Source organism: Sparus aurata, chromosome 8 (genome assembly GCF_900880675.1).
Source record: "Sparus aurata chromosome 8, fSpaAur1.1, whole genome shotgun sequence".
Taxonomy (NCBI): domain Eukaryota; kingdom Metazoa; phylum Chordata; class Actinopteri; order Spariformes; family Sparidae; genus Sparus; species Sparus aurata.
This window is the reverse complement of record NC_044194.1, coordinates 32942042-32959324: the sequence shown is the minus strand read 5'-3', so window position 1 is coordinate 32959324 and position 17283 is coordinate 32942042. Positions and strand designations below refer to the sequence as shown.

At 40.4% G+C, this 17283-nt stretch overlaps 1 protein-coding gene across 2 annotated transcripts in view; it reads right to left on the bottom strand.

The window, feature by feature from the left end:
• Nucleotides 1-17283, bottom strand: part of ska1 (spindle and kinetochore associated complex subunit 1) — an 84200-nt gene that overhangs the window by 44565 nt on the left and 22352 nt on the right. For both annotated transcript variants that reach the window (XM_030426957.1, XM_030426958.1), the window contains exon 4: nucleotides 15359-15453. In XM_030426957.1, the coding sequence (XP_030282817.1) occupies nucleotides 15359-15453 (95 nt within the window). The remainder of the gene's footprint in view (nucleotides 1-15358; nucleotides 15454-17283) is intronic.

Here is a 17283-nt window from a genome sequence, read left to right as displayed (position 1 = left end):
GGCATGGTTGTAGCACACTGTACTGTGAATAGAGGTGTCCAGCAAATTAAATGATTTCCTTAATTGGTGCCAGATATTTAAAGAGTTGGTAACCATAAAGTTGTTGACTGTAATGGATGCTGAGAATTTGGCTGGTGAGAAGAGGAGAGCGGAGAGAGAGCTTTTGGGGAGATCTTGCTCGATCGCCAGCCATGAAGGGGTGGAGGCAGAGACTTTGCCTGGGAGTGCATCTTGCCAATACATTAATGCTCTGGAGTTTGCCGCCCAGCAATAGTGCTGGAAGTTAGGTAGGCTAAGGCCTCCCATAAGTTTAGGCTTGGTTATGTGATTTTTGGCGATGCGGTGCGCTTTAAATCCCCAGATGAAGGGAAAAACAACAGAATCTAGTAATTTAAAGAAGGCTTTTGGTATGAATATAGGTAGGTTTTGGAAGAGGTAGAGAAACCTAGGGAGAGCCATCATTTTAATTGCGTTGACACGACCTAACATGGACAGAGGTAGCAGTCTCCATGCCTCAATGTTAGATATAAATTTTTCTATCATATTCAAGTAATTCAGCTTATAAATCAATTGGGATCTTTGGGGACAAAGACTCCTAGATATTGAATTTTTACTGCAGCGATATGAAAAGGTAGGTTTTTGAGAAACAATGGGCTCAGGTCACCCTTGAGCGGCATAACTCACTCTTTTCCCAATTTATCGTGTAGCCTGAGAGTTCCCCGAATGTATTAATAAGAGCTAACAGAGGAGGCAGTCATTCCTCAGGGTGGGAAAGGAACAAAACTATGTTGTCAGCATAGAGCGAGATGTGGTGATCGACCTTAACTAAAATCAGCGGGGAGATAGAGGGATGATTTCTTATGCTCACGGCAAGGGGCTCTATGGCCAGTGCAAAAAGCAGCGGGCTCACAGGGCAACCCTGTCGACAAGAACGATGTAATGAAAAGGAAGGTGATTTTTCATAGTTGGTAGTGACTGAGGCTGACGGGCAGGCATACAGCATTTCAACCCATGCAGCACAGTTATCGCCCAGACCAAACTACTTTATCACGGCCAAGATATACACTACTCACAATAAGTTAGGGATATTGTGGGAGACTCAGTGGATTTCATACATACGGTGTTTGTTTCACTTCAGAGAGTTTTGGGATAGGGAGGCAATTGTATTGGGGTGATAGACACACCTCATTTTGTGTTTTCCACGTAATGGTCTCACTGTGTACAGTGTGCCTTACATATTGGGGCCAATACCAAAAAACTAAAAGACAACCCTTTTCAATGTGGCATCAATTTCAACATTCTGTGGGTATAAAAAGCTGGTATTGTCAGTAAGTCATTCCAAGTTCATCATTCAAACAGCCATGAACACACGACGTCACTTAATGGACGAGCAGCGCCACCTGGCCATAGCGCGCCTTCGGGTCGGTGGCAGGCAGTCAGATGTTGCTCGTGAACTTGGTGTGTCTCAAAGTGTCATCAGCAGACTTGCATCAAGACACAGAACTACTGGCAGAGTTTGTGACAGACCCAGGAGTGGAGCCCCACGAGTGACAGACCGCGACGATCACCAGTACCTAAGGACCTATGCACTCAGACATCGTTATGCAACTGCCACACAGCTGCAGGCCCAGTTACGAGATGTGAGGGGTACTAGGGTTTCCAGACGAACCATTCGAAACCAACTCCACCGCTTTGGCTTGAATGCCAGACGACCGTTGCAGGTGACTCCACTGACACCAAGACACCGCCGTGAACGTTTGCAGTGGGCACAAGACCATGTGACCTGGACAATGCAGCAGTGGTCTACCGTCCTGTTCACTGATGAGTGTCGGGTCACCTTGCACAGAAATGATGGTCGTCAGCGTTGCTGGAGAAGGTGAGGTGAGCGATACGCCGAGGTCAACATGGTCCCCAGGGTTCCCTTTGGTGGAGGAGGTGCAACAGTCTGGGCAGGCATCACCAGTCAGCGCAAAACAGATTTGGTTATTGTAGATGGCTCAGTCACTGCATGTTCTTACCTCAGAGACATCATAGAACCCATCATCATCCCCCAATTCCGTCAGCATACCCCCAACTTTCTGTTCATGGATGATAATGCTCCACCACATCGTGGCAGAATTGTCACAGCTCGACTTCAGGAAGTCGGAGTGCCTCATATGGTATGGCCAGCAATGTCCCCTGACCTGAACCCCATAGCGCACGTCTGGGACCAGCTGAAGCAGAGACTGGATGATCGTACCCCACCCCCACGTGACCTGGCAGAACTGCGTGTAGCACTTGTGGAGGAGTGGAACGCATTGCCTCAGAACAACATCATGAGGCTAGTGAGGAGCATGAGACGTCACTGTCAAGCTGTCATTGCGGCAAATGGTGGAAACACCCGCTACTGACATTGTACATTTTTGTTATTTGGGGCTATCCTTGTTATTGTCTAAATTTTTGGGGTAATAAATATTAAACTAATGAAAATGGTGTTTCTTCTCATTCATTATTAGTAATATCAAAGGGAACTTTTACTTATTTCATTAAAATTCAGACCAAATAGGAAAAGCACTCATGTAAATAACAATATCCCTAACTTATTGTGAGTAGTGTATTTCCACTCAACCTGATCAAAAGCTTTTTTTGTATCAAGAGCTAGTATGGAAATTTTTGAATCTTTGCTATAATTGGAGTACATAATGTTCATCAGACGCCTGACATTAAAGAAGGAGAATCTGCCTGGGATGAAACCAGTTTGGTCCTGATGAATTATACTTGCAATACACTTATTGAGTCTATTTGCAAGTATCTCCGTAAAAACCTTAAGATCACAGCCGAGGAGAGCAATAGGGCGGTACGAGGCTGGATCTGTCTCATCCTGGTCTTTCTTCAATATTAAGGAGATGTTAGCTAAATAGAGTCAGGGAGTCGGCCAGTTGCAATGTTATGATTAAACATCCTTAACATGATGGGGGAGACTTTGTCCAAGTATGCTTTACAAAACTCTGCCAAATCCATCTGGATCAGGGGCTTTCCCATTAGGAAAGGAGCATATAGCCCCAGCAATTTCTTCTAAAGTAATATTTGCATTTAAATCTGTTTTTTGCTGTGGGGTTTAATTTGGGTAAATGCAGATTATGGAGGAAGTCGGAGATCTGCGAGATATCTTCAGTGGACTTGGAGGTGTAGAGCTCCTCATAAAACTTACGGAAACAATCATTCATTTTTTTCAGATCAGTGGAAATGGTTCCTGTTTCGGTTTTAATTTTGCGGATTGCCCCGTTAGCCTGTATGTTCCTGAGCTGTCGCGCCAAGAGTTTGTCAGGTTTATCAGCCAATTCGAAGTGTTTTTGTTTTACTTTTAATAGCCTCATGCTCACTTGTTTAGAAAGAATAGTGTTATATTTGAATTCAAGTTTTAATGTCATTCAGCATAGAGGGTGAGGCGGTAGTTCTGTAGATGTTTTCAAGAGCTGAAAGCTGGGCCACTATTTCTGACATCTCCCTCTCTCTATCTTTTTTCAGTTTAGCTTCGTAGGCTATAATATGTCCTCACATGACAGCCTTGAAGGCTTCCCAAAGAGTACAATCAGTTACATCAGACTTGTCATTGTGAGACAAATAGTCTGTTATCAGGTTGGCTGTTTGTTTGTGGAATAGCTTGTCATCGAGTAATAATGGGTTAAATCGCCAATCAAATGAGGGCTTTGCTCTGCCGAGGTCTATTTTTATTTCAACAGGGCTGTGGTCGGAGATTAAGATGTTGTGATATCTGGTTGAAATTACATCAGAAGTTAATTTAGCATCTATCAGAAAGTAGTCAATTCTTGTATATGATTTATGCATGTGCGAGAAAAAAGAACAGTCTCTATCAGTCGGGTGCTGCAGTCGCCATATATCAACAAGATTCATGGAGTCAATTAAGTTATTTAGAACAATGGTGGAATTAGAAGGGTTGGAGGGGTGAGTTGAAAGTCTATCTGTAAAAAGATCCAGAATAGCATTAAAATCTCCTTCTGCAATAAAGTGGGTGGCTGATAAATCGGGGATAAGATTGAAAACTCTCCTAAAGAATCCAGGATCATGAAAGTTAGGTGCATATATGTTTAAGAAGGTTACATGTCTTGGCAAAATGTGGCCTGTTACAATAAGGTAACGGCCATTCGGGTCAGAGGTGGTTGAGATATGTTCAAATGAGATGTTTCGGCAGTTGAGTATAGCTACACCTCTAGCCTTGGAGTAAAAAGTTGACTGATATATTTGTGAGATCCAGCTACATTTCAATCTCCATTGCTCAGTGTGTTTAATATGCATTTCTTAGATAAAAATAATTTTTTAAATGGTAGAAAAAATCTTTCCTCTCTTTAAGCCGGTTCTTGCGACCATAAAAGCACATTATTTGTACTAAAGAAGTAGTGGCATATTGACAGTGATAATAATGAAAATAAGATTGGTGCTGTTCCACAATAAAAGAGCAGGGAAGAAAGAAAAAACAACAAACAAACAACATACACTGTTAATCCCTCCCCCCATCCACTTCCCCAAACGAAGCGTAGCATAATTACCCCCATATACATTGAGAGACAGGTGAACACTACAAGAATATGCCTAATTACCTTAACTTTGTAGGTTGATGAAGGAAACACAACGTACCTCATAGGTGGGCTCACAAAACATCCTAGTCCACCCTTGTATGTCCATAAGGCTTATTTATTTGAGCTAGTTGAGCAGTCCTTGGTTATAACACACACACACACACACACACACACACACACACACACACACACACACACACACACACACACACACACACACACACACACACACACACACACACACACACACACAAAAAGGGAAACCAGAAACAGATTTTGTGCGGCTCATCTGGAAATAGCAGTGAGCTGGTTGGACTGAATGCCTCATGCCTGCTGTGTGGTAGTAGCGGGTGTAACAAACATGTCTATGAAGCTTTCGGCATCAGCCGGTTTCGTAATTATGATGTTGGAGCGTCTAGATCGAGCTTCAAGGTCGATTAGTTTCCGTTTCATAGTGATGTTGATTTCCATCAGCTCCGCACAGCGTCCCTCCAGGGCAGAAATGTGGGTCTTATGGTCGGAGGCACACCCCTCTAAGTCTGTGATATGTGTTGCATGGTCAGTCAGGGAGGCTTGGACCAGTTGTAGTTTTGAGTCCAGGGTGTTGAATCTGGTCGTCATGCCAACCTCCAGTTACCCAATAGCTGTTAAGATGCTAGCCAGTGTAGGCTGTGGGCTTAGTGCCTCATCGGCGCTACCGCAGGTGCCGCTAGCTAGGGCGGTTAGACTGTTAGCCTCATCATCTTCTTCAGCTGTAAAAACAGCTTTACCATCTTTCTTAGCTGCTGGTTTTGGGTTTGCAGGTTTCCACCTAGTCAGGTGTCTACCAGAGTTACTCATAATTGCACGTTAGTGGCGTAAGCATGGAATATAAATCTAATTTTAGCAAGGGTGTTTTGGAGCCTCCCGGCAGAACGTCTAATCCATGCGGTGCTCGCTAGCACCCCCTACTACTCTGATTTGTTTAAATGTAATTTCTCCCCTCTGCTTGCTCGGCTGACTCAAGACTTCCACCGTTGGTCTCTCATACCTTTATCTTTTGCTGGCAGAATAAACTGTATTAAAATGAATGTGCTACCCAAATTCCCCTATCTCTTTTAATTTATACCCCTATTTATTCCAAAATATTTTTTCCATTCACTCGACAGCCTGATCTCTTAGTTCATATGGAACAAAAAACCTCCCAGAATTTGAAAAAACACTCTATAAAAACCCAGCAGTGGGTGGACTAGCACTACCGAACTGTTTATGTTATTACTGGGCCGCTAATATTCGATCTGCACTGGGATCACATTAACAATCAGCCTCCACCGTGGCTGCAAATTGAGGTTGCCTCATGTGGCTCCTCCTCTCCAATGTCCCTTTTTTGCCTCCCCCTGACATGATCACCATTGTCTTATTAATATTATAATAAAAAACTGTCTCAAGATCTGGACTCAACTGAAACTACATTTGGGGTTACTGTCAATTTCTCTTTTATCCCCTGTGCATTCTAACCCTCTGTTTACTCCCTCAATTAATGATGAGGCTTTCGCAGCCTGGAAGGATCGTGGGATTGTCTGTCAAACATCTTTACATTGAGGGAATATTTGCATCCTTTAACCAACTAGTGGGTGTATTCAAATTGCAGAGATGCCACTTCTTCAGATATTTCCCTGGCTTCTCTGCTATTCCTCCTTCTACTCTGATTGACACTATTTTAAATATTAACCCCTACCTCAAAGGTACCATCTCAGAGCTATACTACTCTCTCCTTACACACCAATCCACGTCCTCTGATAAACTGCGCACTATTCAGTCCGAGGACTTAAATATAGAGATAGAGCCTGCGGTCTGGCAGTTCACTCTGAAATGGGTCCATGCATCATCTATTTGTGCCCGGCATGGGGTTTTGCAGTGCAAAGTAATTCATAGAGACGACTGGTCTAAAAGCAAACTAGCTCGCTTTTATCCAGGCACCGATCCAAATTGCGATATGTGTCACTTAGGGCCAGCTAACCTCAGTCACATGTTTTGGACCTGTCCCACTCTCTCTTGGTTCTGGAAGTCTATATTTGACTCACTCTTGGCCATCACATCTACTAAAGTCCTCCAATCACCCTTAGTAGGCCTGTTCAGTGTCCTGCTCGCTACCAACCAACTGCCATCCTACTTCACTGAACTTGTGGTTTTTCTCACATTATTAGCGAGGCGTGTCATTCTGATGAACTGGAAGAGCCCGTCTCTCCCCTCCCACACCCATTGGATAAGGGATGACTTATTCTTTTTGAAATTAGAGAAAATCAAACACTCCCTTCGTGGCTCCAATGAAAAATGTTTAAAGATTTGGCAACCCTTTCAAGAGCTTGTCAAGTCTCTGCAGCTGGATGCTCCCCCCACTGGCTAAACGGCCCCCTGAACTGCACCTTTTTGTGGCTCCTTGGTGGGTTACATTCTCTCACTGTACTAGCAGCACACAGTATGCCTCATCTTTTTTCCATTGGTATTATGTGTTTCCGGGTTTGTGATTCTGTGTGGGTATTGACAAACTTTATCCTCTTATTTTAAGTAACACCACTTTCTGCTATTAGTGCTTACCTCACCCCATTCAATGGACTGTTGTATCTTACTCGCTCACTGTATATATGGATCTGTGTCTGTTCTTTTTGTTGAAAACTCAATAAATAAATCATATTTAAAAAAGGTTATTTTATTATATTTGAATATTTTGTAAGATTTTCATTTGTTCTTCAATGACAATATTCTGATTACTTTCTTCGCGTCTGACTGGATGTCCACTCTGATCCCATCCATCCATCCATCCATCCATCCATCCATCCATCCATCAGTCATCTCTTACTGTTTATCCATTGCAGGGTCGTGGGAATGCTGGAGCCGATCCCAGCTGACACTGGGTGAGCAGCGGGGTACACCCTGGACAAGTCGCCAGTTTATCATAGGTCTTACATTTACACAAACAACCATTCATGGGCACATTCTCTCCTACAAGAAATTTAGAGTGAATGATTAACCCAACTTGCATGTCTTTGGATGGTGGTAGGAAGCCAGAGTACCTGGAAAGAAGCCACACAGGCACAGGGAGAACAAGCAAACTCTGCACAGAGGGGACTTGAGACCCCAACTGGGTCTCAAACCCAGGACATGTTTGCTGTGAGACAGCCATGCTACCCATTGTGCCTGACAATGCTATGACCCTAGCATATTGCAATTACGTCCAGGGGTTCACTAAAAACTCCCTAATTGCCCGTTGTTCTATTGTTTTATCACACAAAAACTGGACTGGTTTAAAATTAATTATTAACAGTTTCTTTCATTTTGGTCTGCCAGAAAATAAATTCCATTTATTAATGTAGTCTGAAAGGGAAGGGACAAACAGTAAGGGACAGGTCTGCTCAGATGATTTATAAACAGCATTAAACTCATATGAAGCTGATTTACGTGAGAATGTATGTAAAATGGAGGTTGAACCATGCACAGAAATCACAGATGCCCTGTGTAGTTTTTTTTTTATTTTTTTTTTTTCATACAAAAACATACAATCTCTCATGATTGCTAACCTCTCCTGATTGTTAAAATGAAAAATAAATTAATAATCAGATTAATCAAAAGTGAATGATTTCTTGCATGCTGCCAATAGCTTTTTGTTGTTGAAATTCCAATTTCCGAATAACATATCACCCAAATACAGAGTTTTAAATTTGAAAGAGATGTTTACTCCAAATATGTTATTTGTGTGTTTGTCTCAGTGACGATTAAGGTTTTAAGTTGACCAAAAATGTAAATAGGTTAAAACTGAGATCAATGTAGTTTTTACCTTTTATGAGGATGTTATGTACTCAATGTTAAAATTTCATTTTCAAAAAATATATTTTATGTGTTTTAATTTAGAGTTATTTGATGACACCAGTCAAAAATGTCCTACTGGATAACGTTAATGAATTTTCAAAATATTATTATATTAGAAGTTTTAAAGTCAATAATACTTAATACATATGTAAAGTAAGACAGTTACCAATATTTAAAGCTCAGAAAATGAAACTTAGACAATTCCTATTTTTCATTATAATGTGTTTGCTATAGACCCTACTTGCTCAAGTTCTCACCTACATTTTAATGCTGCAAAGTGATTCAATCTGCAAAATGTCTGAAAATCCTTAACAGTACTTAGCATCATACTTTTATTGTTTTCTCAACTCCATAAAATGAAATTATGCATTTTAAGGCATTTTAATCAGCGTTATCCCACCTGACTGAAATCGTTACTCGGTATGACACCTAATGTTTCCACTTGAAATGTCATCTTTACACAACCTAAATATTATTGATGTTCATCAATAATCCATGTTTACATCAGAGTAACAGCGGGACAGTCGACTCAGGGACACATAACATATTTTAAAAACTTTAAGCAATTTCCATCCATTCATTGTCAACCGCTTATCCAGAATCGGGTCGCGGGGGCAGCAGCTTCAGTAGCGAGTCCCAGACATCCCTTTCCCCGGCCACATTGGCTAACTCTGACTGGGGAATCCCCAGGCGCTCCCAGGCCAGAGAAGAGATATAATCCCTCCACCTGGTCCTGGGTCTACCCCTAGGTCTCCTCCCAGTTGGATGTGGCAGGAACACCTCCCTAGGAAGGCGCCCTGGTCTTTAAGCAATTTAAAGTGTTCAAATACTAAAAAAGTGCTTAAAAATACCATTATTAAAATATAATATGCCAGCAATAAATTTAAATGTGCATAATAATGTGTTAATATCACAATAAGAATGGAAATTATACAAATAAAAGCATAAAACAGTATTACTGTCAAATATGTGTCATTCTGTATTTAAATGACACTGTGGGGTAACAGAAAATAACTGTTATCCTATATGACAAAATCGTTATCCAGTATGACGAAACTGTTTGAAACTCAATCAGGCAGTTGTTTTGGCTACCTATAGAAATCTGGAAACTTGACCCTCAACATCATAATTTCACATAAAACAAACAAATTTGCATAAAATCAACATTATATATGTTTTTTAGCGTTATCCCATATGACACAGAATTTTACAACATAGCGTACCAGTGACTGAAAAGAGTAAATAAAGCACATTTTAAGAGAGACCTTTCACCATTGTTTGGGGGTCCTTTCGGGTCTTCCTGATGGCCTAACTTCCTGTCTGATAATGTGTGCAACCTAAATGCCCCATAAATTTGCTCCAGATTGCTTGTTATCCCGGATGACATTGGCTGACATACCAGTTTTTGGACGAGCTGCTCAAAAGCATAACAATCCACTGGATGTCTAATTTTTTGTAACATTTTCATATATCAAAGGCAACACAATAATGCCTGGGGCAGAGATTTTTTTAATTTATTTTCTTTTCAACTATTTTGTAGCTTTTTTGCATTTCACCATGAGGTACGGACAGTTATCCGGTATGACATTTTGTGAGCATTGTGTCTGATAACTCTTAAACTTTGTAAAACCCTCAATACATGTTCCTATCATTAGATAAGCAGACATTAATAGATTGAATTCATGTGTTTTTTATTAACATTTTTTGTGTTTTTACTCCATAAATGTTTTTTGGACATCAAAATTGCACGTCATGTCATTGTGCCGTTTATGAATCTTTTCCCAATACTGGAAAATCCAGAATAAGTGAAAGTGATTCGCTCCATACGTCCCATAGAGTCTCCAGCACCTTGATTTCTCGTTTCTGGATGGGTGTCACAAAAAAATGTTTTTTTTCCAGGAACACTCTCTCCAAATGTTCTGTTAACCTGTTGAGATCCACTGAAGCTGGCACATTTTCTCTATTTTGCAAATTTTAACCATTTCCTGACAGGATTTCAGAAAAGAGCCCAGCATAGGGTCATCTGAAACCGTCAGTTTACCTTGCAATAGTGATGTGCGGATCGATACTGAAATATCGATACCTCTGATACCAGATCTTTTTGCTCTAAAATCGATTCTCAAATCAAAATATCGATACTTTTAATACTTCAGTCATTTGAGGTAATATATATCATTAACAGTAACACAATGGAAAGTAACTAAACTATTGAGATCTTGTCTAAATGATATGCGGTTGGTGGGAACTACTTTTTCTTTCGCCTGGGTAAGTGCATAATGTGTAAACGCAGCGGCACGTTGCTCAGTCACTTAGTCTGTAGACACAATGGCAGAGCGTAAACGGAGTCATGTGTGGAGCCATTTCAGCTCCACAAACAGCCAAGACGCGGTTTGTGATGTTTTTGGAAAAACGGTAAGGAGCTGTGGCAACACAACAAACCTTGTGAAACACCTCAGGTTAAGGAAATCGGTAGTATCGAACATCACTACCTTGCAAATTAAAACGGATGTTACTGGTATTCCTTTTAGTTTCATGCCTTCCATTTCCTCTCATTGCGCAATGTATGTTGGTGCATATAGGCAAATTACTGGTCTCAGCTGAGCTGCGTGAAAATAATCCTGTAGGCAGGGAAGGCGCATTCCGTCCTTTTCTTCTTTCTTTTTTTTCATTTAATCTTAATCTTTAGCCTTTTTTCTTTGACATATGAATTTTAATAATAACCTATCATAGTCTAAAAGAAATACTAAGAGGTATTTTAACTGGCAGACACTGAAAACGGTAAAGCATTTGTGGAAGAACATTAATCCTAATCCTGGAGCTTTAACTCAAAAAGGAGATAACATTCCATTTTTGTGTCTGAGTTTATCATTGAATTTAAAGGCCAGTAGTTTAAATCAAACAATTTTGAATAGTCCTTTGGCAATGTGACTCCCATATATTATAAATTGCATCCCAATTCCATTTATACAGTTTCCTTATCTCAGTTGGTGGGTCATAATTAAGAGTCATTGCGCGCCGGTGGTCAAGTGGTTCGAGCGCATGCAGGCCGGAGGTCCTTTGCTGCATGTCACATCCCCCTCCTCGCTCCCATATTTCCTATCTGTCTACTTCTTAATAAAGGTGTCTATGCCAAAAAATCTTTAAAAAAAAATAAAATAAAAAATAGTCATTACCTGGGTCTTATTTATGTTAACTTTGTATCCAGATAGTAAACCATATTCCTTGAGCATTGCCATTAATTTTGAGAGTGTCTATGTAGGTTGTGATAAAGTTATCAATCTATCAATCAATCACCAGCAAACAGGGCAATTTTTTGTTCCCCAGGTGGCATCGTTACCCCTGTTTTATGAGACGTCTGCCTGATCCACTGGCTCGGGGGTTCTATAAACAGGGCAATGTGAAGTGGCGATGCACAACACCCTTGACTCGTTCCTCTTTCCAGAATGAATGACTTAGTAAGGTCACCATTAATTGAATGGGGGGGTTGGGTCTTTTTGTCACCCAGTTAATAGTTTTTAATAGTCTCTCATCTCATCTCATGAGATATGAGTTTTTAATATTGTTGGAACTAAATGGTCCTCCATTACTTTATACCATTCTGAGGTGAAACCATCTGACCACAGCAGCTTCTAGAGGCCATTTTGGCATATTGTTTTCCACAGTGCCACTGCTGCTATGAAGGAATATTGAAGTTACTGTTATGCAATAAATAAAGGTAATCTAGTAGTATAAATAAATAATTACAAGGTTAACATAAATGAAAGACTATAGGCCTTTGCATGAGTGGATGAATTAATGGGGAAAAAAGAGTAAAATAATATAAATATTAATAATATCGTTCCACATGATCAATCGCTTCTGATCGGTAATTGGATCGGTGAGGCTTTAGGTGATCGGTGATCCGTATCGGTCCCAAAAAACCTGATCGGACCATCTCTAGTTATTTTAGATATTAATTTATCATTTTGATCGTTCATGACCTTCGGTAAGTGTAACAAAGATAAAAAAGACATCAATCTGGTGGTCATCGCTCATTTGTGGTTGAGAACACATTACTTTGTAGTATTTTGTTAAGCATTGTTGGATTCTCTAGGCTAGTCTCTATTTCTTTAAGAAAATACAAGCACTTCCCTTAAGCCTTGGGTCTGAAACACTTTGTGGAGTTGTGTTTATAACATATACCTGTAACTGCAGTCGCAAGCAATTTTCCTGCCAGGGACAGACGCTGTTCTTCAGGCATAAATGTCACAACAAATATTACATCAACCACAGACTGGACTGGAGATCTAACACTGAAGCTGTTTACAAGAAGGGGATGAGCAGACTTTACTTCCTGAGGAAGCTGAGATCCTTCAACGTGTGCAGCAAGATGTTGGAGATCTTTTATCAGTCTGTGGTGACCCAGCGACACCAACAGACACAACAAACTGATCAGGAAGGCTGGCTCTGTGATTGGCTGCAAACAGGACACTCTGGAGGCCATGGTGGAGAGGAGGACACTGAAAAAAATGTTATCCATCATGGATAATCCTCTCCACCCTCTCCAACTCACACTGGTCAGACAGCAGAGTACCTTCTCCAGAAGGCTGCTTCAGCTTCACTGTCGTAGCAATAGATACAGGAAATCTTTCCTGCCACAAGCCATCACTTTATACAATAACTCTCTCACCTCTGCCTGAGATCACCTCTGCCTATTGGCTTCTATTAATGTTATGTACAAAGTGTTTTTTTGCGGACCCACTACTGCTGTAACAAAATAATTTCCCAGTCTGGGATCATTAAAGTAATTCTATCTATCTATCTATCTATCTATCTATCTATCTATCTATCTATCTATCTATCTATCTATCTATCTTTATTAGGGGGCTATTGCTGGCAAGCCACCATTTTTGAAAATCATAACTTTCCATTTCTCTTTTGTGTCAAAATACTCAATGACGAATGTTCTATTGAGACCAAAATTCCCACAATGCTTTTCTGAGATATCATGCTCAGGGAAGCAGGACACCTTACGGCAGGGCTCAACAGTGCGAGCATTTCACTCACATTTGCCCCCAAAAAAATGCATGTGCGAAGCGGTAAAATTATTTTGGTGCACAGTGTGCGAGCAAAGGTCTCAAGTTACCGTCACAACCTATTTTGTCTGCAACCATTTAAAGACTACAATCCTCTGGCTGCAACGCACCAATAACAGTAGTATTCTGTAATGACGCAACCAGTGTCACGTGCAAGGTGACAGGTCAACGGACTGTGGTGAAGTTAGTTTCAGTTCGGATATTGTTTTATCCTGCATTATCCTGAACCATTGAAGCTAAATTTCGTTCCCATTGCACTTTAAAGTGTAAGTCAAATGACAAGAAAAGAAAGTCTAAGTAATGAAGTTACTTGGCATAAATATATTAATACAAAATAACTGCAGTTTTTTTCAATATCTTCCATGTCATGTGACCCAGCGACTCCAAACCGGCAGCAGATTGTATAAGTAAACTGGACGAATAAGACAAACCTCTTTCTATCATATTTGAGTGCTTCCTCGTTGTATTTTATGTATTAATATGCAGAATCTTTTTTTTTCTCAATAGCTTCCAAGTCATGTGACCCCGTGACTCCAAACCAGCATCAAACCTATTTGCTAAGTGGGCCAAATAAGACACACCTCTTTTTGTTGTATTTTAGTGCTTCCTCTATTTTATATGAATATTAATATGCACTTAGACAACTGACATCCTTTTGTGTTTAGTACACATTGGATACAAAATGGGGGGGGGGGGGTCAAGTACGGTCACAATAGGCTATATTAGAAATGAGACTGACAACTTCTCTCATGAAATGCGCAACAGCACAACTTTAATAGCCCAATCTGCTGCAGAATGAAAAAAAGCAAGCCGTGTTTTGACAAAATGAATATGGGTTTTAAAAAAGTTGCCGTCGCTCTGCTTCGAAGAAAGGTTCTGGCTACACTGTGTTGATGCCATGACCTGCACCTTCTTCTTGTGCACTTCTGTTTGACAGTGTGCCTGCAGTGCATGGCTGCCCTTGTTTGCATAGTTAATGGCCGTTTTTATACTGGGCAGCAAGCCGTCAATTTGCCCGTACTTTTCGCAGCCAGGTCCGCAGATTTAGACAGAGGGCGGTCAATTGGGGGTCTGTTTTCGTCCGCCAATTTTCCACCTTGGAGGGTACACTTATTTCCGCCTAGCCTGCTATCTAAAAACAAGGCGGCAATGTGCCAGCCTCTGCATGAGATGTGCGGAGGTGTCGATGACCTGCACTGTTGTGTGAACCACAGCCGGGGAGTTTTAAAACCAGGAAACAGCTGATCACAACATTCAGGCCATCACTTCATCCACGGACGTCAAGATGAGCAACTGGACAGCTGGTGAGATTCAGGAGATGCTAGCGTCTCCTCGGTCTCTGTAGCTGCCTTCGTTGTCAGCTTGTTGTTGTAGTGACGAGCTACTACCGTTCGCTACTTTCAAATTAAACTCCCCCTGCTAAGAACCCAGTTCTAAACTCCAATGGGTTGCAATATAAAGCTCTTATTTTGTATACAAATTCGTTGTCTTTCTGACAGAGAATGCAACTTACTTTACGTTCAGCCTCCAATCAGTCCCCTCACCTCAGCATCATCCACACATCATCCATGCGCACATGTTTGGCCGTCTAATCAGTTCATCCTTGAGTCTAGGTGGATGTGCCAAATTTGAAGAAATTCCCTTGATGAGTTTCTGTGCTTACTATTCATGAGAATGGGATGCACAGCAACCTTGTCCTTTGACCACCAACATTGAAACTTTATCCTTGCGTACAACCGAACATCTGTGCAAAATTTGAAAAGGTTCCCTCATATCATTCTTGAGATATCAGACCGACAACCCAAAAAAATATAGTTTTAAAAAACAAAAGCAAATGAAGCATCATAGATATGTCCTCACTTATCTGGGCCTTTCTTCCGAGGTATGTGTGCCGGTATGTTGTCCATAATATGCTGGACATCCTCCAAATCCATCACGAATGAATCCTCAAGTTCCTGGAACACAAGCATTCTCTATCATTGTATGTCTGAAGTCATTTTGAAACAGTTCTTCACCAAAAAGTGCAGATCTGAAATGTCCCCATACAATATTTAGGGCCAGTTGCAAACAGTGCGAGGGCCCACTTGAAATGCAAGGAATTATATTCCATCCTTCCGTCTGTTCTTTTTTTCCTTCTATACCTAAAGGAGATCACGTTTTTGGAGAGCCTAAACATGCACATAAGTTGTCGAAATTGAAAATGTAGCCCTGGGTCTGCTTAGGCATACATACATAAAATTAAGGAAACAAACAGTTTATCTCACACCTAGACCTACAAAAAAAAGTATATGTTCCATGACCTAAAACCAACAGGAAGCCTGAAATTTTGAATTTAGAGCTCATTTCCACGTGGTGGACTTGAGCTTAAACCTTAACCCAATGGCCCTTAGTTGTCTGGGCAATCTTAAGGACTTTGCAATTAAAAGTAAAATCAAAAATCAAAAGCTTGAGCTTTCAGGCGTGGCCTGTACAACTATGGCAAATATCAATGTTTCTCCAGGAAACAGCAAGTTGGGGACAATTGACAGATTACCTCAGAGACATTAATGATTATCAGGACAGGATTCATTCAAAAGAATGAATTCTAACCCATCATCAATGGTAATTATTTATCACTAAAGTGTTGTTATTTTAGGTTAATTAGCACTGCTTGATAAAACAACAATGTGGTGATACAAGTACATTTAAGGGAAAAGGTTGGTAAAGAATAAATTGTTAAAAGGATGAATTACATTAAGCTAGTCGCTAGCGTTCAGTGGATAATAATAATAACAATAATAATTATTATAATAATTATACTTTTTTTTTTAAAGGCGCCTCTATGGGCACTTGATGAATACCGTACTATACATAGAAAAAAACAGTAAGAAACAGACAGAAAAATACAATGTAGAGAGTTAAGTGGGGTATGCAGTTCTGAATAGGTGAGTTTCTAGGATGGAAATGGTTAACTAGTGGGTGATAGGGGTCACAAAAAAACCAAAAGCTACTTTGTTTGTTTGACAGGTGATGTGAATAACATTCACACAGTGATGTTGATAGGTTTTCAATGTAGTGAGTCCCCGGGACCCACAGGTGGTGAGTTGAGTGGGTCCCATGGAAATTCAATGGGTCTCGACTCCCCAGTTAAAAAAATTTATTTCTTTCTTACATTATTCTGTTTCTTAATTTTTATTGTGTGTTAAACTCCTTTGATGGTGGTATGATATGGTTATAATAAAACGGATATATTCATGTATGTTCAAAATGTATCTGAAATTAAACAAATAAATTCCAAATCTGAAAAGTTTATTCCAAAACAACTGTCACAGTGGCATGACACATGACAGTCAAATCAAACAGCATTTTTGTAGCAACATAAATAGCACCAAAATAAAAAATTACTAAAATTCAAATAGTCTGCTGACCTGCAATAGGTTTTATCTTTTTCTTTGGTGGCATTTTTGCGTTCTCCTTTTCCTGCTTACTCAAGAAAAAACGGGATCTCGTTAGAAGCGCGATGTATGCGCAGACGCCATTTGGGCATAACAAAATGGCGGCTGCCATTCAATGTAGTTTTCATCGCCACCACCGGATTATGTTTTATTTATTTCATTACAGCACGTCCCCTAAACATTAAAACATAATCGACACGAATGAGCACAGCATCGAGCAGTGGAAACGTGGGTTTATTTACTATGAAGTTCGTATTTTTAATTGTTGAAATCAGAGGTGTAGCAAGCTTTTCAAAAGTGCGGGGGATGGATGTGGTGGTGGTGTTTTTTTTTTTAAATTTTGGGTCGGGG